This window comes from Amblyomma americanum, chromosome 2, assembly GCF_052857255.1.
Source record: "Amblyomma americanum isolate KBUSLIRL-KWMA chromosome 2, ASM5285725v1, whole genome shotgun sequence".
NCBI lineage: Eukaryota > Metazoa > Arthropoda > Arachnida > Ixodida > Ixodidae > Amblyomma > Amblyomma americanum.
The window spans coordinates 125558775-125586524 of NC_135498.1; the positions used below are offsets into that span (position 1 = coordinate 125558775).

At 45.2% G+C, this 27750-nt stretch overlaps 1 protein-coding gene and 1 non-coding gene across 2 annotated transcripts; one reads left to right on the forward strand and one right to left on the reverse strand.

Moving 5' to 3' along the window:
- The first annotated feature begins 444 nt into the window (after nt 1-444).
- LOC144119063 (uncharacterized) lies at nt 445-16490 on the forward strand. The gene is made up of 8 exons (XM_077651789.1): nt 445-499; nt 2544-2613; nt 2810-2898; nt 6749-6814; nt 7369-7476; nt 8004-8057; nt 8196-8249; nt 16193-16490. The coding sequence occupies exons 1-8, from the start codon at nt 455-457 to the stop codon at nt 16439-16441; spliced, it is 735 nt and encodes a 244-aa protein (XP_077507915.1). The 5' UTR covers nt 445-454; the 3' UTR covers nt 16442-16490.
- A 10212-nt stretch (nt 16491-26702) lies between these two features.
- TRNAA-UGC (transfer RNA alanine (anticodon UGC)) lies at nt 26703-26774 on the reverse strand. Its single transcript has one exon. It is a non-coding gene; the product is annotated as a tRNA-Ala (tRNA).
- Between the last annotated feature and the right edge of the window lie 976 nt (nt 26775-27750).

Sequence of the window (27750 nt, forward strand, 5' to 3'; positions counted from 1 at the left end):
ACGAAAAATACAAATGTGCGGCGTTGCATACCGTACTTACTACTTTGGAAGTGCACTAGTGAAACAGAATGGGTTATTCTGTTCGGTCTCGGTGGCTAATTTCATCACGCGTGAAAGTCTCCAAGGCTGAGAGTAGTATTTTTGTGATTAGAACGAGGTACGTAATAGATTCAGAGCGACTTCTGCTGAACCCTTGTGTCTTACAGATGCTTTATATTTTATATTTCTTGCATTCCATCGGAATCTCTTTAAATTAATGCTTGCTTTTTCACTTGTAATAATTTAATGCTCTTTCTGGGCTGAGAGAACAGTAATAACGAAGGAAAATGAAGAGTGGACAAAGATAGAGAAGAAATGCACAAGCTTAGGCAACAGGAGTAGAAGATGAAACTGAAGAATGAGCCAGCTTCTTGCCATGTTTTAAGAAGGAGAAGCAACCCATTTCTTGAAGAACATGGTTAGCGACAAGGACCTCAAGAAGATCGCCGTTGTCTATTCTGTACGTAATTTAAAGGTTAATTAGGCAACGCGATGTTCCTCGTGGTTTCTGTGATTAGGAGTTTGCGTAGCAGACGTTTCCTTGGTTTGTATTTGCCACTCTCTGTGTTATATTGTCTCTTTTCTCAGTGGACAAGAGAATACATCAGCTCTCTAAAATGCGTCGAGCAATTCATAAAAAGATACCCTAATCTTAACGACGTTTTGATGATTCAGCACCCATGCTGCTCGCAAGCAACTGAAAAAGTAAAACTGCAAGGGAAGAACATGTGCGGGCCTCGTATTCAAGCCCTCCCGTAATGTTTCATCATGAGAGCAGAATTTTGTTTACGTGCGAACGAAGTTCCACACTTCATTGCAGGCCAATGCGTCGAGTGCACGGATAAAAGCATGGCTAAAATCGAGCACTCGCACCCGGGATTACACCGCTAATGACACTCGGTGCATTGGCAATTTTTCTTCCCAGTATTATTTGTCAATAAATGAAGTCGCCCTCTTGGGGACTACAGATTACGGTAGTGCAGAGCTTTCTCGAGGAATCTTTAAGCTCACCTTCCGCTGCATAAGTTTCTTCGTCAAAAGCAATAAGCGAATGGTTGCTATGCCTAGAAGAGGCCTGTTATTCTCTAATCGCCATGAGCATCCCGTTGTACAGTAAAACATGCCCATGCAAAATCCTACTACTAACATGATAGTCCGATGCGAACATATTAATGCAGCTCTCTGAGCGATAGATGCCTGTCGCTGACTTATATTCTGGTGTGGGAAGTAGAAAATATTTGTGTCATCCTTGCTTTTCGTATAAAAGTCTTCGCAAACAGTGAGGCACCGATATCATATATAATTAGCGATGACTGATTTTACTACCGTCTATGCGATATTACATATTCTCATGCTTGCCAAGTATCATAAGTTAATTTCTGCTTGAAGGAATGGCAATGCGGCCAATGACTTGATAAAATAGCTATAATGGTTGGCTGCTTGCCAAAAGTTGCTCGGTTTGGCGCCACATGTTGATGATTCTAAGAATTTCTTGCAGTTTATTTTTAAAACACTGAGATGCGGGTGCAGTCTTGCCGTGTACATAATTAAGCAAGCCGTACAGTACGCACGCAACAAAGCTCATTTATTGTGAGCCTAAACAGTTAAATTACCTCTTGAATTTCTCTTTTTTTATCGCGTAAGATTGTATTGCGAAATCGAAGACTGTCAACATAGGAGCGAAATTATAGCGTTTAATTTTTTTAATCGCTAGTGTCGTTCGAAATATCGAGCGAAAAGAGGCAGTTTCAAGGCTCGTTGAGTTGGCGTTCCAACTTCGCGCGTTTATAAAATGATACCGCTTGCATTTTTAACGCAGCATATTTAGAGACTGATCTGTAAGAATTTAACCTGGTTTCGGCGAGAACAGCACGTGCCGTGACGCTATTTGAAATATTTTCAACACTGGAAGTCTGCCATAAAACACTTTTAAAGACATTTTTGACGCTCGACACTTCAAACCACAATGCCGGTTCACACAATTTAAACACGTGATTCGCCTTAGATGCCGACGACCTTAATCTTGTGTCCTAAAACTGAAACTAAAATGTTAATTTGTTCCTTCGAGGTGGAAAAAACAAATGTTATGATGTCTATTATAGACATAGTGGCACTATTGTTGTCCGGTCCACATGCGCAGTCCGCACCGACGTATGCTTCATTATTTTAACACAAAAATTTCTAGAGGCTAAGAAACATTACTCTGTATATGTGACGCTCTTCCTCGCAAATAGAAAATAACGCTATCAAGTACAACCACGACTAGGCTAAGCGTGCTTGTTGTATTTTATCGAATCATGTGGCAAATCGCATGCAGCGGCTCGATACTTCGATATATGTTTCTTGCGCGGAAGCAAGGCTTCCCCAAGCATTAATATTTAAAATACAAAAGACTATGTTTAAGAAGTGCATGTTACGGTTTTCGTCTAGGGTAGTCGCCGATGATCCCTACTTTCCTCTGCAGTTCAGACGCATAATTTTTTTGCTCAAATCTTTTGTTTCAGCTCACGCAAGCACTACTATGTTGCTACTATATCATCTTGGGCTACAGGAACAAGTTCGGCGGTATTCGAGGTGAGGGGTGCTTTTCAACAATGTCCAACTTTTCGTGAGCTTAAAAAAGGAAGAGTAAGAAAAGTGGGGCTTTTTTGTAGCTGATGGTTCAAAATTTCTACATTTCAATCCATTACTTAGTTATCACGAATGACGTAAGTAGTAGCCTGAAAAATATACTGATGATTCACTGAAACTCCTTTCCCGCTACTTTCAGAATACATGCTATACTTCGACATTTACTTCGGCACGGAGTGCTTCCTAAACAGCTGTACAGGAGTCATACTATTCAGCGGCATGCAAAAGGTTCGTGGCTTTCACTGCAGTCTGCTATGTTTGCCTGTATTACCAAAATTGTAGCTTTTTCAGACTTACAGTTTGTAACTTTTGAAAGGAAGCGGCACTCTTTTAGTCCCTAAGGCCAGTCCACAAGTAATCGTGACCAGGGTTAATTTAAACACCATCACAGCAGTCTGCTTTCCATCACTCTTCGTTCGCTTCTTTCACACTTATGTGTAAAGAGCTGCATCTGAAAGGGCCAGAAATAGGAAAAAGAGCTAGGACTCTTTTCGCTGGACCTTGCTATTGGTATCAAGGAGTCAAGGGTATTATTTGAAAGTCGGCTCGAGCCTAGGACCGCACTTCTGATCGGAATTCTAATCCTGTCATTGACGGTCGCGTGAACTTCTAGTTTACGTGGAACTCGCACTCTTAAACAGTTTTCCACCTGGATGCAAGCAATTTAAAGTGTGCTTGTAAGATCGGGTTAAGTTTTATTTATAATTTTGCGTACCAGAGCAAAGCTAAAGTGAACAGTTCACATCAGCATTTCAGCAAAGTATGCGTTGTTCATCCGGTCAAATCAAAGCGCCAGTTTTGTCCCGTACAGAGCCATATTTCAGCGAACACACCTTTGTTATTGCGCCGCGCCGATTACTAATTAAAACTGTAAGGTGCCTTTTATTTTTTTTTGCATCATAGTTAAGTCATTTATACAAAAGTACAAATCAAATCGTAAAACTCGTTAAAACCTGCATATCAGCGCGCTTAAGACCCCTAGGCTATCGCAATTTGCCCGATGCCTTCCAATTCTGTATCCGGCATACTCCAGATGCAGATGCGGGACGTTAAACTGCACGTACCATTTTCATTTCGTAAAGCATTTCTATGCCAAATATTTTATTGAACCGGCTTAATTTGCAGATATTACTGCACCTAGTTTGGCGTGGACGATGATTTGTTGCAGCTGCCGTGCATTAAATAATTCAAAACAAGACCAAATAAACCTTTGCGATCAATCACTTTGTTTGCTCAGGCCTACTCTGGGTGTATTTTAACAAAGCCGCTTTATACCGTGGATTCTCTATTTCTCTGCAGTCTAAATTCAGCTGGTCCAGGTCATTTTTATAATTATTATAGAACCACAGAAAGGCAAGTTGTGGTTGAAGATAGTTTAAATAACTATTCTGTCATTCGCTTCGCTTGGACATTCACATTTAGCGGAACATATTGCGACGAAGGAGACGAGGCCGGCAGTGGTGCGGGACGGAGCGCTCGCTCTAGGTCAGCGGACATTAAAAATCTCTTGTACATTGTTCATCGCGCCTTATTCTTTGGCTGGCCGCTGCGCAACATTTGGTGGAAGTGCGTGGTATTTTTACTACCCCGGCCCCGGAGCTTCAGAGCTGTGCTGCCCGCATGTTTCCTTTGAAGTGCTCGTGGTTTCGCACCTCCCGGCATTATCCCAGCATGCCAGGTATGACCCAACGCCGCCGATTTTATCTGCCCTGCCTCAAGCCCGACCAGAAGACACGACGACATGACTGCGACCACACTGATCCAAGACCGCCGCCACTGATGTGAGTCTCAATGATCGCCCACACATGTGAACCCAGAAGACACGATGACCAACGACGCCACGTATCCCAGATCAAAACCGCTGACCTGAGACCCCACTGACCACCCCCCCACACAAAAGAACACAGCGCCCCAGCCCTGCCGTTGTGTGCGTCCACGGTCCTAGGCGTAGGCTTCCGGTAACCGGTGGCTTTTCACTCTTCGTGGACCTGGCTTCACCCGGTCGTCATCGGCTAATCTGCTCATATCTTTCATCGTGACGGCAAGCCCTTCATCTACTTCTCTGTTCATCCCTTCTATCGTACCCATTGGCATGTGCTGTCTTTCATCGTCTTGCCATTTTTCTAGTTTGCGATCGGAACCATCGTTCGGTGGCTCCTGGTCTTGTGGCGCACTAGAAGTCGATGAACTGCACAGTGGCGCTGGCGGGAGCGCTTGCGCCAGGGCTCCAGCGCCAATAAAATTATGCCATCACCATCCTTCATGTTCCTTCTTCGTTGGCTTTCCGTCCCGTAACAAACAATAGCGGCAGCTTGAGCTACGCACTCACGTCATCAGGACCAAAATAACAAGCAAGATAAGGTCACAGGGAGGCTACATATGCCAAGTTTTCCTATTGTCGTCTTCTGTGAAACAAGAGTTGTTTTGTATTTTACTTTTGTCAATGCCTGTTATATGCATTTGTCACATTAGGCTATATAACGGCAACAGATCTGAAGACTATATAAGCCACCTGTGCCCATAGTGCTCTATTCTAAACAAAGGATTTCACATGAAATGCAAAAGGTCAATTGTTTTGTTTGTTTGACTTTGTTCAGTGACCATTATATGCAGTTCTAAGCAAATAGTTTGTATGCGACCTTCCAGAGTCACCAGGAATTCCTTTCTGCGTTTATTGAGCAAGTTAAACCTCTGGAGTGCGCCAAATTTGCCGTAGTCTTATGCAGCCCACGACACCAATTTTTCTTACTTAACAATGCACGTCAACGTCAAACTGCAGCATGATTTGAACTAAGTGCGTGAACACTGTCAAATTTGCATATTTCGGAGCGCACTAGAAGCGAACGCACGCGTTGCAGCATACCGCAAGCAGTGAATGAGCCCTTCTTCGGATAAAGGTGCGCTGCGAAATCATTGTCAAGAGAAGCGCGAGGTTTGGTGAGCACAAAAGTACTCTTTGTGATCGTTGCCACGTTCTCTAGGAAGCTAAAAGCAGGACACGAGAAGACATGCCGCGCGTTGCGGCCTACTCATTCGGCAACTGTCAATTTTTGTACCTTTGAGAGCCCTTTTCTGCTGCACATATTGTTTTGTTATTTACTTCCTTGGTGTTCGAATATGAGACTTTTATCTCCGCTTTCTATTCTAATGTTTATTCTCCCTTGTTCTTTGTAGAATAATTTCCCTAGAACACATTAATAAAGAAACACCAGTGACTAATTCAAGCTGACCTGTTTCAACAGATTGCCCCAGTCTAGATGAAAATACGGTGTATTCTTGGAAATGCCAGCTTTCATTCCGTGCGAAAGGCGAACAATGAGACGCAGGAGGCGACATAACCTATCCGTTTCTCAAGTACACTGCTTTATGCAGGCACACTTTTCCTCATGGATGCCAGAGGCTTCGCTACACCGCGACGCACTCCGAAAGGCCAACCACAGAGCCCTTTATGGCGTAGAATTCAGGAATTTGCATCCAAATAACGCAACACCACACATGGACGAGAAAGACTGAACATATATATGTTTTGTTACCAAGCCGACGAAATTACCACTTTATTATCTTGAATCGGGTAGGGGTAAATTTTTTTTTTTGGAATTAGCTCAATAAATAGATCAATCTTCGCTGGACTAATAATAACATTAAATGAAATAGCCATAGAAATGATTTTTACAGAGAAATAGGACTGCGTGGATTTGTTCTCACCGTGTCTCTAAAGACCTTTTTGTCACTAGTCACAGTATGCCCTTACCCCAATAATTCCCTCGTAATGACGACCTAATGGGTAGTTTGAAGACATATAAATAAAGCGCCTCATAAAAACAATTTTAAAAGCGGCCCACCTTCGACCAGACCACCTGTAAGGCGACAGCAATCTTATGGCGCGCCTCCGACAGTTGTGATGTGTCGTCTTTTCAGTGGATGTACCAGCTTCTCGATTGCGCCGCGCTGCACCGTTAAATTGTACATTAGGCTGTGCTTTAGGCGCCTGCACGCCAGACTGGTTTCCTGTTCTGATTTGAAAACACTAGTCTGATGCTGGTTACTAATGTCATTTTGGCGTCGCTCTCTCTCCCAGTTTCGAATACCGAAAGAAGAGCTCGCGGAAAATCCTACGTGCCACTGTGTTACCAAGTTTGTGGATGTAAGTTACATTCAAGCGTAGGATTTTAAAATTCCTGTGGCTGCAGTTCGGCAATCGTCTTTGTAAATATAATGACAGCCCTTGCTGCAGAAATTGCTAGCCTAGCGCGGCATGCCGCTTCAAAGATGCCCCGCAATCATCTATGGCGCCACAAGTGCAGCATCTTGTCATTATGGTCGCGCACTGTTTTTCTTATTGAATAAAGCGGCTTATATCTAAGACATTCCATTTAAAAGTATGAAATGAATGCCCAATGAATTCAACGACTACACGCTAACACCAAAGTGAACTCCGCCCTTTTGCGTCGTGTCGCATCCAGTTGATCGAAAAGTGAATACTGTAATCTGCGTTCGCGCTAGTGCACGTGGCCTCACAAGCAGAAGAAGCAAAGGAGTTCAGTAATAACTTATTACTGTTATATATCTCGGGTATATGACACGTAGGAGTCGTCATTGCGTTGAAAAGTTGTGCAATGGTCGTGTTAATGGCCTGTGTTAAGCCGTTTGTTCTGAGCTTTTCACATGTCTCTTTTCTGCCTCTGACTGCATGTGTAGGAGCCTCTGGAGTCACTCCGGCTATTCATCGCTTGGGCGGTAGTGGCTGCCGTCCTGTGCTTCTGCGGCAGTGTGACCCTTGCCTGTGTGCTCAAGTGGGGAGACATCGTGTGTACCTCCTTTCTTCCTTATTCAATCATGAAAGGAAATGATGCACTGCCCAGGCTGATAGCCATATAATGGCTTTAGCGCATAAGCTATGAATGTGTTGCTGGGAGAATACAGTTCTTGCTGTTAGACTCAATGTTTCCAACCCACGCATGTTCCTGAACCAAAGCATGAAATGTCTGTCTTATGCCAACAGCAAAGCGCCTGAGTGTTGTCACTGCAGAATAAAAGCATGCGATCAATGTCGTCGGAGTCTCAGTGCATGCATGTGAGTTCAAGTCTGAAAGTGATCACCTTATTACCGATTGCGCATACTTTAAGACAAAACTAATAGAAATGATGTAGTAAAATGAACACCGGCAGCATGATTTAGTTGCTATATTTCATTCCATTAGAAATGATTACGAAGAAAAATCTAAGAAACATAGATACAAGAAACGCGCTAGAAATGTCACGAAAACTGCATTTATCCTTTATTTTTGGATGTACAAGAGGAAGATAATAAATTGTTATTTCTCATTTTACAGCCCAGCTACAACCTTAAAGACGACAACGTTTTGAGAAAGCATGACAAACTCCGGGTGAGGGCATTTGATGTTGTGCAGTGAGTTTTTGCGACTATGCCTTCCTGTTTTATAAAATCAGGTGTGACAAATTTTGTACAGTCATGTTTACCTCGCCCGTAACGCACTATGCTGTCCACTGTCTTCATTTAACAGGACACATCCATCTTTTCCTATGTCGTTTTCTACTTTATATACGCCGTTTTCAAGGTGAGTAACATGCATCTTTATCTACAAATAATTATGGGCTGGAAAATTTCACCTAAAAGGAGAAGTTTCTCAAAGACGTCTTAAATTTTCCCTCGGTGGTTACTGCCGCTGCCCCACATTGTCTTCAAATGTCCAAACATCTGAATAAAAAGCAATAAATTAACGCAACTACGGTTCCATTATTATCAGTCAAATTTCGCGTACCTGTTTTTTGTGGGATGTCTTTAATGAATTCAAGGCGTAACGTCAAACTTTTTAAATAGCTGCGTGGGTCTCCACTCAAGAGCAGCAAAATGCAGAGTGTGCGGTTGCACTAGTAGCGTTGAACAAGCCTTTTTCATATAGAAGCGGCATCACCGTCGCTGTTCTGATGTGTTGCATGGGAAAACTGATGTGTTCACGTGCTGCCTAAAATCGCGTTACCCTAATAGCTTAGAGTAATGATTAAGAGGCCTAGGAGCAGCTGCTCATGAGAATGTATCGCCTATGGTCATGTTGGGCCGGAGGACTGATAATGAGTGTAAGAACCTGAGAAACACGCAGTAGAGCTACCATGATCTCTTCTTCCCCCAGGGTCAAGCGGAAAATCCTGAAGTTCATTTGCCTTAAAGTGCACTCAGCAGATTAGCGCTGTTATGTTAAGCCTTGAATATTTCGCAAATTTAAGCATGCTAAGCGACCTCACCTTATATATCGTGAGGCAACAGATGGCTGTGTTTGGAGCTTACATTTCATCACTACAATATAGCCACATGCAGCTTTCCCCCTCTAAAACGCGCTCGACTTTAGGTTTACAGTAATTAATAGCCAGATCAGGCCTGTAGTCTGTGGAGCAGTGTTTATTATTGCTGTAAGCACAGAACAAATAAAGGAGCGCAAGGAGAGGTCCTGGTGAGCGGTGCGCAGAAGTGTGACAGATGTGCAGCGGTTGCAGAAATATGGCCATGACTACGTGTGAGGCAAATTACAAGAAGCATGCTTGGGGTCACAGAACGAAGCAGTATATGAAGGCTAATTCACGCTCAGCAAGATTCAGCAATTTTGGAAGTGGCGTCATAATAATAAGTTTGGTTGCCTGCATATCGCCTCTTGCAGCTTTGGGTGTATTATGTTCCTTTGTAATTGTTGAGCGTCTTGAGTGCGATTATTTACAACAAAGTGAAATGTTGCATACGCTATTTTATGTCATCTATGCTAAAAAAAACTAATGTTCTCATGACGAGTAGCGCAGCGGGCCTGTCATTACTGCTGTTTTTATAACTCTCGCTTGATGGTCATTATGGCATGGAAAGTTGTAATCAGTAGGGCTAGTCTTCTACAATATATTGATTATCATTAAACTCCAGCATCATTCACCTCACATCGGATCGGAAATATCCGTTCAGACTTCAAAGTTTGTTGAAAGCGGGTAAACTGTTAGTTGACAGTAACCGGGCACTCGGCGTATTTGCTCACTTGATGTAGTGTGCGACTGCTCGACACAAGGTCGCGCGAGCGAATCCCGCCCTCAAAAAGCACATTTCGTTCAGTAGGTTCATGAGGGGACGTATTTTGAACATCCGATCAGTCGTCTCCTCGATCAAGAATTAGGTGCAACTTTTTTTTATCTCAATAAACCAATTTCGGCTCATACGCTTAGCTACATATGGCACTCCAACATCATCATCAACGCACCAGTAAAGTTTCAGACGTGGGCGGCTATTCTAGACAGACTGCAGAAAAATACCGGTGCACCTCTTCAGATCATCTAAATCGCTAGAAAAGCCGTGCCCATTTTTTTGCTTTGTATAGTTGCCAGTCTACTATCATATGAGTGAGTATTTGGTCATCAAGAATGGTGCTGCATATTTGACTCGGAGTATAACCGCTGTAGAGAGATCTTAACATCGCCTTGCGCTCCGCTGCCTCGTTAGTTGAATTCTCCCAGGTATGCTCAGCTTGATGCCTGGTCCAGTTCACGACAGGAACCTTTGCGCGCTTCAACGCGAGGACACACTCGTCATCTTCTTCCTTGCTATAGCAATTAACTTCGACTTTGCCTGCAAAACAAACAGTTTGATGTAAAGGACTTGCACGGCTTTGAAGGCTATGGCAAAAAGTGTGTTTCGCTCAAAACAGGACGCAATAGCATCGGTAAGAACCACGCAAAGGACATGCTTCTGCGCAGGATGAACTGCGCCTCGAAGGTGGATCGCAGAACATTCGGAGACCCCCGCGCAAACTGATACAAATATTCGCAGTGCACACTCCTCTCCTCCCTCACTGAATCACCAACCTAAGTGGTGTCCGAGCCCTGTCCTATTCTACCCGCTTCAGCCCCACTACATACTGTCTAGGCTACTACGGATGAAAATAACGAAGAAAAATAGTGCTTTGTTGCTGTCACGATCATTGACGCCGAACATTGAGGAGCCTCAAAGTGCCTAAGTAAATGCTACCACACTAAAACACTAAACAGAAAAACAGTTTTTACCAGAAACGTCATTCACTGGCATAGCACGCATACAATCCTCGCCGCCTTCCTCTTCGTCTGTTTCTGCTGATGAGTCTCAAGGAATTATGACCAAATCAACATCATCTCCAACATTCTGTGAATTATCTGCTGCAGCCTCGTGTGTTTCGCTGAGCCGACAGAATGGTTTCTTGCCGAAGAAGCCATCCGAATTTATAGTATCAGCTATTTAGAAGAGCGACTGCCATTGTGCACACACGAGGTACTGGTGTACTAAAGATACTGCAGCAAGGTTTACTCTTATATTACACAAAAAGCGTAAAACGTATGCAACTTTCACAGCACTCAGTGCTTACTTCCGCTCTTCTTGAAGCTATATAAAAGATGTTTCATGAAATATTGATACTCTAACCAGGAGAACAATTTTACGAGGCGCTTACCTGAGAGGTTAGCGGGAATGAAATTGGCCGATAGTTGATCGTAGACATGTACTCCTAGGAGTGCTGCGAACGCGCTCGCTTGATTTAGGAGTGTTGGCTGTCCCTCTGCTGGTGTAGTTGCAAACTACTGAAAAAGAAATACTCATTTTCCAATTAAAAATAAAAGAAATTATAGCCGTACTTGTTAACGTAAAGCGGCCCCAAATGGGTTAAGGAGCGGACCTTCATCCGTATCCTCGGTACTGGAGTGTGAGGGGTCGATGTTCTGCTGTAGTCACGCCATTTTTTCGTTACAAATTGCTGCAGACGTTTACGCATGAACGAATGAATCTTTTGAGCCTCATGATACTATTCTAAAGGCCTGAATCGACTGTAAACATTTTCCATTTTTCATCCAAGTGCCCTCATGTCGCTCATGCTCTTCAACTATACTTGTGAACTCATCAGGCATGGGAGCTTGCTTGGTGCAAAGACTGAGGCTATCTTGCACCAGCAAAACGAAGTCGTCAATATTATTGTCTATGGAAACTTTGTGAGTTATGTTGTGACTGACAGACGAAAAGCTTCCCAAATGGTAAGTTTGGATTTACGTCGGGCACTCTGACATCGTAAGCTAGCATGATTTACCAATACCGGATAGTAATCACACCACGTGTCTCAATGTCTGTGCCCACTCCACATCAGACACCAGATATTCTGTGCACAGAGTCAGATCTATGCAGCTCGGATAAAGAAAACTGCGTAGAAAGGTCGGAGAACCATCGTTCACAAAACATAAGTTACATTTCTGTACGGCGCGCTCATCGACCCTTCCCCGGGTGAAATAGTGACCACTACCCCAAGCAATATTATGAGTGTAAAATCACTGCAAATCGGTAAATGAGAGCCCGCTATATTAAAGATATTCAGTACAGCATCAATGCAGCAACGACAAGATGCTTACAGATACTAATAACAGTTACACAGACCTTACCAACGACACTTTACTCCGGAACATCAGAATAACTGTACTGGATCAGGTAGCACGGTAGGTCCTTCCACACACACACATCACCCTGCTCAAACCAGAGGGACGTGATGATTTGTATGACAAATAGTTCGAAATACGGTAGTCGTCACCAGCACCGGCTTCAAGTATGCACAACCCAGGAAAATTGTTTTGCTCAAAAAGTCTTGGAAAGTCGGCACTTTTTGCTCTTAAACTGTTTACATTCCACTGAATAAGGGTGACATTTGTAAGCGGTTTTTCATGAAAACTTTGCCCAATGCAGGACCTAGGAAGCTGTGCCAGTAGAGGCTCCACCGAGAGCAAAGCCTTCACCTCCGGGAGGTTGTTTCCTTGCGGCATGGCTGTAACAATAGCTCGAACCACAGTAAACAGCTGCACCACTGAGATTGAAGAGTTGACTCCAGTAACTGGGCCTTGTTCAGGTACCGCTTGCACTGGCCGAGCAGAAGAACGCTCAAATGAGGGGATTGAGAGATCCAAAATAGGATATTGCACATGACTTTCAGAACGCTCCCGAGTAGGCCTCTTCAATGCGGAAGCAAGCCGCACAGCTGAAGAATTGGATTCAGAATTGTGTACTTGATTGCTTGAGTTTTTTTAGCTGACTTGTACAGCGCGGACGCATACGATGCAGGTTTCAAAGCTTGGTGTATGTCAGGCTGCACTGGATTCTGGCGCACTAGATGCACTGCTTCCAGATTTGGAGGAGGTGCGTTTTGGCGAGGCGAACTGCCATGACGTTTTTCGTGACACCAGAGGTTTGAAGCAGCTATGTTTTGGGGACAACCTCAGAAAGAAGCGGTATGATTACAACCACAGTTCTCCCACTTCTGTAGCAGGAGCGATTTGCACTGGGTGTGCAAATGGCTCTCCGAATAAACCTTGCATCGGAGCTTTGCGCGGCAGTTCTTTGCCATGTAGCCGTATCGCCTGTAGTTGAAGCACCGGAGTGCTGGTCAAAAATACTCTTGCCAGGATAACTAGTGAAGTCTAAGAACACCCTCTCTTGCAATGGGCGGTCTTGCCTGCATGTGAGATTCACTGAATATATGGGATGGGATTCCACCGCTCCATCCTCTTGACGTCGAGTACATAGTCTGTCGGCGTGCCGAGATTATTCCGGCATTCCTCGAAATTCTAGTTGCTCATCCCTCAGCTCCATTTTCCCAGCGTTTCGTGTGTAGGGCTCGGGAATGGAAGGACTGACAACTAATACAGCCACTGCAGATAGCAACAGTAGAGGCTTCTCTGATGTTAAGAAATTAACACACACACAGAACCTGTCATCTTTATTTACTCTGAATGACGTAACTTTCTCGTTTTCGGCAGAACCAATTTCTAACGAATCTCTGTTTGTATTCGCTTGCCAATTTTGTGGAGGCAAAACGCTAAGGCGCACGTCTGCTCTGCGGTGTCAGTGCACGTTAAAGATCCCTAGGTGGTCGAAAGCATTCCGGAGCCCTCCACTACGGCACCTCTTTCTTCCTTTCTTCTTTCACACACTCTTTTATCCCTTCGCTTACGGCGTGGTTCGGGTGTCCAACGATATATGAGGCATACTGCGCCATGTTCGTTCCCCAAAAACCAATTATTATTATCGATATTCACTTGCCAAAAGCTTCGGCCCTCTTCAGTCGGGCGGGACACTACAGGAATCCGCTCCAGTCGCTTTTTATTATAGGAGACAAGCGTAAACCGGGCTTCATCACACTCCGCCTTACTCAGCGTATCGTGTAAGGTGCTCTAATTATAACTGGTGCTTTCCTGAAGGCGAGCGTTTTTGTTCTCCACTTCCTCTAATCCATCCTCTGCGAGAGGATGCGTTGTGATAGATCCCACTCCGTTAACACCAGTAATGGTGGTTCGAGGATGTTATTCAGCACATGACAGCCAGCCGACGCTTTACTGCACATAGTAATGCATTTATCATGCCCGGGATACCTATCGAAACATTATGGTGGGGAGACTGGGTGTTTTAGGGGTTCGTCTCCAACCACCGCGGTGGCTGCAGACGGGCGAAATCAAACACAGCGCACTTCGTACGATGAACTAGACGTACCAAAAACCCACACGAGGACCAGTGGGCTCACGAAATGGCGGTAGACACAAAATGCAAAAAAAAAAAACTTGACGGAGCGCAGCAGAACAGCGATCGAATAGAAGCACCTCTTCCTTTAACATGTTATTATTGAACCGCACGATATGGTATCAGGCGAACATGACACTTGACTAAGAGCGCCTACTTTGTACTTACTGCCATGGTAGTGCAATGCTTCGCAGCACGTCTCCACTATAGTCGGAAAAAATACTTAAAAACACAGCGGCTTTTGCCCGTCGAACGACCCCTTCCAGCCAATGGCGTCGGCTGGTTCTCATGACCCTGCTAGTGTGACAAAGCAGGAGGTGGCAGTTGAAAGGCGATAATCCCTCCCCTTTTTGGTCGTCGATAGACTCCTGTTTACATTGTGGCGCCGCTCCCGGTATTTTCACGTTTGCAGAGTCGTGAGAATTGGCCGACGGCATTGGCCAAAAGGGGGTTCTTTGACAGGGAAAAGCTGTCTTCGTTCTTGAGTTGTATCCGACCTTAAGTAGTAGCCTATCTTTCAGCATATTCCGAGCGCGGACACTTCTCGTCGTCATATGAACTTTTTGTACGTTGTGTCTTTCAATATTCCTCTGTATTTTCCGCCTTCTTTCTTCGTAAAAAACACCAGCCCCCCATTTCTGCAGGAGATTAGCGAATTCACATGTGCAGTCTTCCCTACACTTTATAGTACAACAAAATTTCGTGTTACTCCTGAAACCTGCTTGGTAGGTACGCCCTTTTAAACGGAGACAATCGTGCCTCGGCAATACCTGCGGCCACTCGATGTATTTGGCACTGCTTCCTTAGAATCATTCATTATCATCATCACTTTTACAGTCAGGCGTGCGACACTTGTAGGAACCAGGGGTCGGCTTCTGTGAGTGGTGCGCATTGACCAGCGGGCTAGTTTTGCTCTTCACATACAAGGGACCGTGAAGCGTCTTGTCTGCCTAAACCTTTCTGGCTACTCTCGTTCCTTGAAGGCTGATAGATATAGGGCTTCACTACAAACGCGATCTTGAACTGCTGGAGCTGCACCGCTTTATTTGTTAACAATACGCAATATACAGTCCTATCTTTGTAACAGCGGTTCTACAAAGCGGCGTGAGATAAGTGGTCTTGAAGTTCGTTTCCTTAGCATCAAGGATTCTCAATATGAGACAGCGCACCGCTTAATGTGTTTCAGATCTGTATGCAATATCTCTCTGAATGCGGACAGTATGTTTGCTGCTCTCTGGAAAAGATAAAAATGTGAACTAATCCGCAGCGTCCAGACATGCACCATTTGCAACGCCGCAATATATCTGCTGAATTCAAATACGAAAATGTCTGCTTGTTCAGTGCGGGTAGAAGGACTTATCGCTCCGGCAGTCTTTGAATGCGGCGTTGACATTATATTCGGAGAGATTTCTCGATTAGAATATTTCGGACACTGAAAGTAATGGCAAGAAACCCAAGTTGAAATACTTGATAACTTGGATAAAAAATTGGCTACTAATTGTAGTGTCATTACCGGAAAACTGACGGAGCAGGTTTAATACTGGAAACACGGCATTAACTTCACGGCAAAGGACTTGCTGGTGTAGTTGCTTGACATTTAGATAAAAAAGGCCACTTAAATGATAGTATTTCGCAAGTAAGGAACAATATTTGTGCCCAGCTCTATAGCTATGTTCCACGCTTCCTGTTATTGATTACGGACGTCACAGTTTATTTGGGGCTTTATTTTTCTGTCATAATAGTGAACCAACTTCTGCGCCGCACATACCTGTGCTTGAAGTCCCAGCCCGTTGAACTTTCAAAAGCTGTTCCCTGCACCGGGCAGTCGCATCACAAATATCGCTTTCCCTTTGCTACAATGCAGGTCCTTCCCAACTACAAATGTTCAGTGTATATGCCATGTACACTGCCACACGTCCAAACAGTAAGCATGTGGTGAATACTGACACTGTGCAGGCGCTGGTGCTGATCGTGCTGTGCAAGTTCTACTGCCACCATCTACGCAAGGTGAAGAACGGCCAGCCGCTGTACACGCCCTACGACCACGGAGCCCACCGCGACCACCACCGCGTGTTCGCACCCGCGCCGCGTCCCGAGCGGAGTGCCGTCATCGGCAGCCGCTTCCCGGCGGCTAGCGTCAGCGCCGACACCTCGGTGGCCACAGTGAAGCGAGCCGCTAGCAGCCTAGTTCCGCGTGCTCAATGACCGAGACGCTACTCGTCTGGCCTTCAGGACAGCGTTTATCTGATTTCGTGTGTGCACTGCTTTCACTAAGCAGCTACTACTAAGAATTTTCTTAGATGATATAAAAATCACGCATCACTTCATTTACGTGCTTGTGTCACACAGCACTGCTTAAAGCTCTCGCTAAACTCGCATAAAATTTGTCGGCTATGGCGGCACGCGAGCACGCTCAAGGAAAAATGCGCAAGTTTGTTTTTCTTACTTCAAGTTATTTACAAGCACTGACTTTGACCGAACACGCAGTAACTAATTGTGCAAAAACTCTTTTCTTCTTGTTTTCGTACCTTTCGTAAGGCTTAAATTGCTATGCTAACTTTTTACCGAACATTAAGCCTGGCTAGCGCGTCTCAGCACAGATGCTGCTACCTTGTTACTAAGGAACGATAACAATTTTTTTGCATTAACGAAAGGCTTGTGAGATGAACAAAGTTCGGCGTATAACTTTTATTGGATGTCGGTAATCCGCTAAGTGAATGAAGACTGAACGAAACCAATCGTAATACAAACTATGTTGCATCTTTCCAACTACTTCTCACAATCTAATCTCTGACGGTGAATAGAACAAGGACATTAAAATAATGATCACTAGAATGTTGCCATGCGGCGCGGTGTGCTCTCCATCAATAACGTTTTGCAATCATATCTCTCCGGAATGCCTTGTTCTACTTTATACGTGTTTGCAGAGGTGAAGAACGCTGACAAGTTGATCTGTTCTTGACTCTTCTAGTACTTGTGTTCCTCGATTGCCTACTTCAAAAGCATTGGCGTCAGAGGCACAGCATGATACCATTGCTCGAGAATGAGCCGCGATGGAATTCACTGTTTGGCGTTTATCACAGCGTTTAGAGTCATGCTCTGCCAATTCCTCTCCAAGCTGCTGCCAATAAAACACCAAAATTCACGGAAAGTTGCATTCTAACCCATGAGTGAAAGATTGCGTGCATAAAAACTGGCGAAGAAAACAGGGTCTGTCACGTTCGCCTAGGTTTACAATTATTTTATCTTATGTACCACTTCGCGAACTCTCAGGGCAGTGCATTGTACTTTGATTTGCTTTTGCGTTTCGCTGCAGAGCAGTGTTGGACTCTTCTCTTACTCCGGGACCAGTTTAGAAGCTTCAGATTAGTGTTTTGCTTAGAGGGAACATTAAAAGAACAACTGTAGCTAAAATATGAATAATTTGCATGAATAACGTGACGGGTAACACCGTCTGAGGTTTCTTGATGCGCGCTGCTGAAATTCTTACGTTTTAGCCCCACAGCAAATGTATCAGCAAAGTAGTAGCTGCCAGCATGTCTAGCACCAGACACTTGCATTTCATGCTTTACACACAGTGTACTCTTTCTTCTGATTTGTTGCAAGCATGCGCTGCGTTTTGAGTCCCAAAACCTCTTTCTCTAATTTTAAGACAAGCAATCTGAGGAAGCTTCTTTCTTGATTTATAAAAACGCTTGGGCTGCTACGCCCCACCCTACTTGGAAAAAAATTATGCATTCTACGACATAAATAAAAGAGCAAAACATCTCTTTGTGCCCACCGTTAAGGTTCAGCTCCACCCAGTTGGCGGATCGAACTTCGAAAGCGTTTGGTTTAAGCAACTCGTTTTTTCTCCGATTGCCCTCTGCGACTTCCAAGTCACTCTGAATACTTCTTTCTGTTTTACGGTTTATTGAGTCACATTGCTTTCTCTCAGTGTTCTATGAGTCGCATAGCCGTTGGGGGTGCTTGCTCATGTGGCTGTAAATCCTGTTTTAACTACACTAGAGCTCGACTCAAGGACATTATCGAGTGAGACTACATAAGCGGTTTTGTTCGAGAACCAATCGAGTAATAAATATGAGGTCATAGATCTTAGTGAAGTTAGGCGTCCCGGTGAAGCGCATATAATGTTAAAAGAGTCGGATGTACTCGGATTCTTTTTGTGAGAGGCAGACAAGGCAGACAACCAGGGCACTGAATAGACGAAGAAAACAACAGTCACCAGAAATGTGGGCCATGCGCACTAGCAAAACACTCATGGCCGGCAGACGACGCAAGCCGGGATTAACACTAAGGAGGTTTCGCCGCTGCGCCGCAAGGTGGCGACTGTGCTGTTATTGGTTTTTTGCTCGTGTTTGCGCCTTTGGCATTGGCATCCAAAAACTCATTGCCGGGCAGCCACTCGCAAAACCGACTTTCGGGCAATTGTAACCATTAATCGATTATTCATTTTTAAAACTTCAAAATTTCTGCAGCTAAAGTGCTTGGCGAAATTCCAAAATGATTTTTTCTGGAAATCTTGATGCACACATTGGAAACCACGAAGGGTGCGTTGGAAGCATATTGGCGACAATGGAAATAATACTGTGATTGTTGAAAGATGCTGGGTACGGTGGCGGAGGATAGATTTCATGACAACGTTACTGGAGAGATTGTTGGGCACATGGCAGATTCGGTGGAGGCAGTGGGAGCTCATGATGGTAACGATGGTGGCAAAGCTGGGCTAGTTGGTTACATGTTGGTTATAGATTGGGCGGCTGGAGCTCTTGTTGGTGGCTATGAAAAGAGCTGGCTGGGTATTCAAGTCGGTGGCACTCGGTGTGCTAAAAGATACTGCTCTCTGATAGTGTGTACACAATTGCTCTGTGAAGCACGTGCACGCTCCACGCGTGCCACTCGAAAAAATGGTTTGAATATTCGAGTGGGCTAATGTATAGTCTGAGTTTCCGGGTCATGCAAGTATGCGCAGGCGATACCTCACAGCTACTGGCGTACGTCGCGAGAGTACGCAGCTTGGACGCCTCAGCACCACGCCCCTTCGAATCATGTACCACTGCCCGCAAACGTACCACGATCACTCGAGCGCGTCGCCTGGAATGACACGTAGCTGACGCTGTCATTTCTCTCCGAGACAATGTTGCACGGTGCAGGGGCTGGCGATAGCGATTGGGCTTCAGCTAGCCTAGCGCAGCCACCACTCAGCGGATGTAAAGTCAATCCAAGTAACGCACTCGGGCGCTCGTCTTATACTTTTGGGCGCCGGTATATATATGCGATCTTGAAGTGTTGCACTATTCGGATTGGAAAATAAGGAAATGGCTAGAAACCGACGTGCAGCGCCAAGGCAGGGAGGATGCATTAGCGTTATCAGCGCCGACATCTTATCTTTCACGCGAAGGATGCTGAACAACGTTGTACGGCAACCTATTATCTACATGTACTGTGATAGACTGCAGAGCACTATGGAGATTGTTCTCACGACGCCGTTTAAACGCCGCCGCCTCGCCCATTCTGTTGCCTATACAACGTTTCAAGGAACAGCTTCACCAGGCTTTCACGACAACCTCCTTTACGACTAATACGTTGGGTACTTTTAAGGCCTTGCTCATCACTTTCTACACGCAACACGCTTCTTCTCTTGCTTCTGCACGTCACCGCGCACGTTTCAAGGATGGGAACTGTCGCTGTCGTTAAATGTATGACTGACGTTAAGCACATTGAACCCGCGTGAGTTCAAAGCACTTTCTATAAGCCGCGGTTGCTTGAGCGCTAGGCTGCTGAACCGTAGGTCGTAGTCTCGATCCTAACCGAAGTGGCGGGATTTTGACAGAGGTGAAAAGAAGAAAAAAAGCCTGTGTGCTTTGCGATGTCCGCGCACGTTAAGAAATTATAGGTGGTCTGATTAATCCGGAGTCCTTCAATAGGTCAGTGCCCATTCACAGCGTCGGAACATCCAACTCCCTTATTTACATACTGACCCGAAATGAGCGCGTTTGATCCCGGCTGTGGCTGGGGAAGTTTGATGAAGGGGAAATTCTAGAGGCCTGTCTACTGTGCAATGTCAGGACACGTGAACGATGGTAAAAATTTCCAGAGCCTTTCACAACAGACTCCACCATAGATAAACCAAAACAAACTAAACCAATCCACAACTTACGAAGCACTATTTCAGGAGGCAACTACGAACTGAATTCAGTTTCCGCTCGCCAGTATTACATTTTTTATCCAGTATCTGAATATTTTTTTCTTTTTTTATGATGCCAATCGCGTTTCTGGTTACTAGGCCTAGAGTACAAAACAATGCATTTAGATCATTCTGCTTTAGTTTTAGTGCTGTTTATTTACACTTTCGAATGGTCTTTGGCAGATTTTTTTATTAAAAGCTAGATTCTTTTGTTAATGCTAGTGGATTTGATCTATTTTAAACAAGCCAGTTTTCCTCATTTCTTATATGTATGTGATGTTCACTGTTGGGCGCAGTTTTCTAGTCTTTGTATTCCTGACATAGCGACAATGGTGAATCGGTATCTACAGGCGGCACATACGCCTTCAATTACGAGTCGATAGCATAGATTTCGTGGCCACTAAATGGAGTAAAAAGTAGAGTCGTATGTTGTTACTGCAGTGTTGTTTAACAACGCCTACGACATGGCAGCGAATGCCTGCAGGCCACCTACGTCCTCCCACTAGGCAATACGAAGATTTTCTGATGGCTGGCATGCCATAGCGGACAATCTCTATGCTGCCGTCGGAATAGCTTGCCGAGAGCTAGGAAAGCGAGAAAAACGCCCAAAACTGTGTTGGTGTGGTTTTGAGCATAAACTGTCAACCTAGCAAAAGCAGCTCCTAAAACCATAGCTAATGCTGCCTTTATGAGCCACGGTGTATTAAAAAATTTCAAGCGAACGTTATTAAAACATCCTATAATTACCACATAGCATGTGCCTTGATAAACGAACAAATTGCATTGCGTAAAAGTGTTTCGAAAGTTAAGAAAAGCTGTTGACGCCCATGTCACACAACGTAAGAAAAGAAAACTGTTCCTTGGCGGTAACCGCGCTATACTTTGAGATCTTTTCGGAGATCTGATTGCGTGGAGACAATTTCCAAGTAACTAAATTCTCCATCCTCACTGCAGTATCCGAAGCCACTCTGCGGAATGACTTCTCTTCTCTGTCAGCGCTAGCTCTTGACTCAAGACATTAACAAGAGTGCACTTGAAGAGTTCCTGCTGTGTTAAACTTCTTGGCCTTGTCTGTGTGTGTGCAGCACCCTTTGTTAAAATATCTGACCGACTCGCCCAGCAACGCACTCTCTTAAACAGAAGTTGAAGACAAATTGTTTATAGCCTAAATTTATGGAGTAGAAAAAATCGCAGCCGACGTGAGACGCGTCCGTGTGCTCCGGCAGACACCTGGCGGTCCGTCGCGCCGCACATAATAGGCCTTTTGCCTTTCTCCTCAATCGAAACGCGGCGGCCGCAGTTGGGTTCGCACCCAGGTACTCCGGCTCAGTAGACGACCGCCTTAACCACTGAACCACCGCGACGGCGCATTCTGAACCGAAAAGCTTCGCTACGCTATGTAAAGGTCTTTGGGTAGGCAGCACAACCAGCTTGAACGACCTTCAGCCCAACCAAGGATCCCTTATGGCGCGGTTCAGTTGTCCACCGAGATGTGAGACAGATACTGCGCCATTTCCTTCGGTCAAAAACCAGTTTTCGATCTTCAATATTATACTAATCACGAGAACAACCTGGACCCATTTCTTATTGTGTAAATAGTTACTGCGTAAACACAGTTTACACAGTTTTTACTGTGTAAACTGTCCCCTCTCTTCTTTGATTTCATTTCTCCACTCTGCCTGCTATTTATTTCCACTCTCCTGCTCAGGTGCTTTAGTATCGATTGCAGATGCTGGGGCTAGAAAAAATCTTTTCCTTCCTTTTTATTATTATTTTAATAAAAAACCACTTACACATATACTTCATTTTCTCCGTCTTCCTTTCATTTTCGCTCCCACTTTTATCCTTCTCTTACGGCGCGATTCAGGTGTCTATCAAGATATGCAAGTTGCTGTGCCATTTCATTTCCTCTAATCCAGAGAAAACAAATTAGCCGCCGACGTTAATTGGCGTTGACAACGTTGTAGAGGTTGTTGATTTTTACGAAAGGAAAGACGCACAACTGGCTGTCTGCGTCAGTGGACACCTCAATCTCGCTTTCATGTAGGTGGCTTTGGTGTCCAAACGCAAAAACTTGCTTTGATTGCGCTTTGACCCGGCGCGGTGCCTCAGTGGTTGGGGTGCTTGGCTACTGATCCGGAGTACCCTGGTTAGAAGCATCTTTTCTTAGACGAAAAAGAAATCTGCGAAGGTGGTTCGATACTGGTCCAGGAGTCCACGGGCTTGTGCTTCACATAGAGCCCGGTCCACCTGCCATTTCTGGCCGGCGGGCTCAGCGGTCCGTAAAGCAGCCTCCCGGGAAGAATGAGTAGGATTGGGGATGAGGGGTGCTGCCAGTGGGGAAGGACATTCCGAAAGGTAGTGGAAAAGTGTGGATCTCGGCACGCCACAGGTGTTACAATGAGGAGGAAAGCTGGGGTGAAAGCATTATAGACGGTAGTGTTAAATAAAGCAGGCCGTCTGTAATTGTTGCCATGCGGCCCTGGAAAAGGGCGACAGTATTGTGGGGTGGTGGTAATGTCATGAGGCTGATTTTGTAGAATGTTGTGATTTGATGAGTTGTGTAAATGACCGATGAGGCCTCTTGTGCAGGGTTGGATGCCTGATCGTCCAGGGTCCGGGAGGAGAGTTCTTGGGACAGCCCATGAACGCGCTCATTACTGCGGATCGAGGCATGCCCAGGGATCGACGACACTGTCGAATGACCGTTCGGTCGAGAGAGGTGGCTGTGGCAAGAATACGGTGTGTGCCCGGCGTCGCCACGCCCTTTAGCTAGTGGCGGCATGTGGCCTGGGAATCTGTGCAAATTTCGGTTATGTTTTTGTCAATGCTACAGTGGGACAGCGCAAGTGCAATGGCGGCTCCTTCCGCCTCTGCAGATGAACTAGTTCGGATAGTGGCGGTGGCCCCCACAGTGCCGTCTTGATAGGCTGCGCCTGCCGTGAAGAATCCTGCTTTAGAATTTTCGGCCGCGTCGACATAAAGTACATCGGAGCGGTTGCTTTATGTTTTGGAGTAATAGCACATTCGAGCCTGCCGCCTACCTTGATGGAGGCTAGCGCTCATAATGGGTGGTAGGGGATTCTGATATCTGTGATCCTGCGTGCGCATAGAAATCATGTAAAGTGTAGGACTTGTTTGCGTGGGAATGGGGGATTGAGACACCTGTCGCAGTAAGCATTGTCCTGTTTCCGTGCGACTCAGGCAGACTAATTGGTTGGTGCGTTGAGTCGCTATTAATGCGATCATGGTTTTGTGGATACCAGTGGCCGGGAGACGTTTCATGCTAATCGTCCGTGGAAGACGTAGGGCGGAGTTGGCAGCCGTGCGTATTAGGATGTCTGCCTGTCGTGTTTGGCGCTGAGTGAGAATGTAGTATAGGAAGTGGTATGTAATGCGGCTAATGATTAATACAGTGGTCATATTGGTCTCGCGATCAGTGCAGCCACCTGTTTGGTCTGTCTTTGCAAGAGCTGAGGAGTGACGGCTGCAGCGAGCGTGTTGTTAATGAGAAGGCCGAGAATCTTCACCTCAGACACAATGGGCTCTGGATTCCCATACATGTGCAGTTCAATGGGGAGGGGAGGAGTTTCAGCTGCAAGAGTTCCGATTTATTTGAAGAACAACGGAGGCCTGTGTTTGTTATTTGGGTGGTGGTGATATATATGGCAGATTGCAGGATATTCTGGGCTGTTCCAATGGATCCTCCCGTTATCCAGAGGGTTATATCATCTGCGTGTATGGCTGTGTGGATCCCTGGGATAGCAGCAAGGGCATTTGCCACTGGCGCTAGGGCAATACGGCAATGTTAAAAAGTAAGGCTGATAGGACCACCCCAGCTATATATGGGAGAGATACTGCGCAATTTCCTTTCCCCAAAAACCAATTCCTTTCCTCAAAATCATCGGCGTCTAGAACGTTATCAGCGCCAACGCTAATGAACGCAATGAACATCGACAGCTTTCGTTTCGCATATCCTCTATTAGCTGAGCTAATCGAGGTCTTTAAAGTGTACTGTCATCACACTGCACACGGGAGCCTTTGCGTTTCGCCTCCATCGAAACGTTGCCGTGGCGGTTGGTTTCGAACCTGGCTACTGATCCGAAGTACCCTGGTGCGAACCCGACCGCGGCGAAAATGTTTTGATGGGGCCGAAACGCAAAGGTCCCCGTGTGCTGTGCGATGTCAGTACATGTTAAAGATCACTAGGCGCTCGAAATTATTCTAGAGCCCTCCACTACGGCACCTCTTTTTTACTTCTTTCAGTCCCTCCTTTATCCCATTCCTTACGGCGCGGTTCAGGTGTCTGCCGAGATGTAAGATGGACACGGCACCATTTCCTTTTTTTATTAATTGGTTTTTGGGGGACAGAAAATGGCGCAATATCTCTCTCATATATCGTTGGACACCTGAACTGCGCCGTAAGGGAAGGGATAAGGGAGGGAGGGAAAGAAGAAAGGAAGAAGAGGTGCCGTAGTGGAGGGCTCCGGAATAATTTCGACCACCTGGGGATCTTTAACGTGCACAGACATCGCACAGCACACGGACGCCTTAGCGTTTTTGCTTCATAAAAACGCAGCCGCCGCGGTCGGGTTCCATTTCCTTTCCCCAAGAACGATTTCCAATTCACAATAATAGAACGGCTGCCACTGCAGCGGGTTCCCGGATACTTTCTGTCACTTGGAGATCTTTAACGTGGACTAATATCGCACAACCCACGGACGCCTTCCCGTTTCGCCTCCATCGAAACGCGGCTACCGCGTCTCGCCTTCAAACCCGGGACCTCCACTTAGGCAGCCGAGAAACCTAACCGCTGAGCATTTCCATTCCTCAAAACGAGCGAAAGGTTTAGACTGCGTTGATGTCAAGGAAAGAAAAGGCGTATAACTGGTTTCCTGTGTGAGTAGACACACCAATCGCGCCTTGAGGTACATCCCGCCGTGAAAAGTCTTCGGGCCCACAGTGTGCAGTTCAAGTGGAATGAATTGAAAATTTATTTCTGAGGAAAGTAAATGCGTTCACGTGTAGTCGAATGCAGCATTCAATTGTATTGAATGAAAATAAAAGATAAAAAGAATAATAAATTAATAAGCTCAAAGAAACGCTAAATGGCAGAAAAAAAAAGAAAAATTGAGGATGAAAGAGGACATGGACAGGCTTTCGCAGTAGCGCTCATAAGCAGACAAGTGAAATCCTGTAATTATTTACCAAGACCGTGGTGGTGGTGCCGACCTTCAAAGAGAACTGTTCTTCGGCAGCATATTTCATGCTTTTCAGTGCTAAACGCCAGTCATTTTCTAAGCTTTGGCACTGTAGGAGTAATGCCACTTGCCAAGCTCCGTTGTACATGCGCTTTAGGGCATGAGCACGACGAAGCGGATGGCGGCGTGAGAAGCGCTCGGGCTGGACTCCACTATTTAAATATTACCCGCTACAACTCAACAGCTGCATGCACGGTTCCGTTAGACCATGGCAATACTAAGTCAATTCACCTTTACTGACGTAAGTAGTGTATATTTATGCTTATCATACGGGAGTTTTCAAGCCCACCTCCGGTCACCTGGTCTGCCGTGCGCAGGAAGTTTTCCTCATCATTCAACTTTTTCTTTATTCGAAGTCAGCTTATAACTCCCCCCCTACCCCGTTCTTAGAACCTGTACCATATTCAAGCCACGGCCCGGTCTCCCGCAGCTTATTGACTTCCTTGGCATTGAAATCTCCAACGATGACCTTGATGTGCGCTTTTACTTCACTCATTGCCAATTCAACGTTTCCCCAAAAGCTTTCCGCTACATCGTCATCATGACTGCATATTTGCGCAAGGGCAGGCGGGTCTTGTATGTTGCGACTTTCAACATGAAAGTTGGCCGGCAACACCAGATGGCGGAGAGCAGCTATAAATACAGTGTAGGCAATGAACTCAACTGCGGTTGACGAAAACCAGTGAACGTCGTTATGGTCAGACACTCAATGTCTGTAGAAATTACCGCTCAATGTTGTTTTCATGACAATGCGCGCGCTGGCTGAGCATGTAGTGGCTGAAGAGTCTGGAGGAGATTACCGAAATGAAATTTAAATGCCTCTCATCACATTGTGGAACGATGTGTCAGCAGCTGTTCATGAACACGAATTTCGAGCGCTCTAATGCCGCGTCACACTGGCAGGCTTCGTGCATTTCTAGCGAAGTGGGTCATATATAGTAAATTTTGCTTGTCTGCCATCGCTAGCCCACCAACTTCCCCACATTTGCAAGGAATATTAAAAAAAAACATACCACAGTGGAGGAGCCGGGGGTCGAACCCGGGACTTCTCGCATGCAAAGCGAGCGCTCTACCTCTGAGCTACACCCCCGCGGTAGTGGGAGTGATTATAATGGCAATATGTGCTTAGATTTGTGCGCACTGTTTTTTGTCTTGCGTATTTTTTTTACATTTGTAAGCATAAATTCTTATAAATGTAAGAGAGTAATGTCACTACTCATTATAGATCCGCCGGTGGTCGAAAGTATTCCGGCGCTTTACACCTCGGCACCACTTTTCCTTTTGCTTTGACTCCCACCTTCCTTCTTCCTCCAGAGAAAAATAATATTAATTGGAGTTTGGGGAAAGGAAATGGCGCAGTATTTCTCTATAAGCCTTCAGCGTTGAGAACGTTCAAGACTGCTGTGACTTTGATGAAAGTAATGGCGCAGAACTGGCTCCCTGGGTCAGGGGACGAATATGTGGTGGTAGGTGGTTTTATTAAAATAATAATAAAAAGGAAAGCTAGCCCCGGCATCTGCCATCGGTACTGATTAAGAATCTGAGGAAATGAAAAATAGCAGGCAGAATGGAGAAATGAAATGAAAGAGTTGAGGGCACAGGAAGAGAGCATGGGGGAGAGGTAATATACACTAACAATTTAAAGAATAAGAACTTTGTCCAGGTTGTGCGCGCGATTAGTTCATGATAATATTAATAATAGTAATAATAATAATAACAATAATAATATTTGGTTTTGGGGGAAAGGAAATGGCGCGGTATCTGTCCCGTATATCATTGGACACCTGAACCGCGCCGTAAGGGAAGGAATAAAGGACGGAGTGAAAGAAGAAAGGAAGAGAGAAGTGCCATAGTGGAGGGCTCCTGAATATTTTCAACCTCCTGAGGACCTTTAACGTGCACTGACATCGTACAGCACGCGCGCGCCTTAGCGCTTTGCTTCTATAAAAACGCAGCCGCCGCGGTCGGTTTCGAAAATAATAATAATAATAATAATAATAATAATAATAATAATAATAATAATAATAATAATAATAATAATAATAATAATAATAATAATAATAATA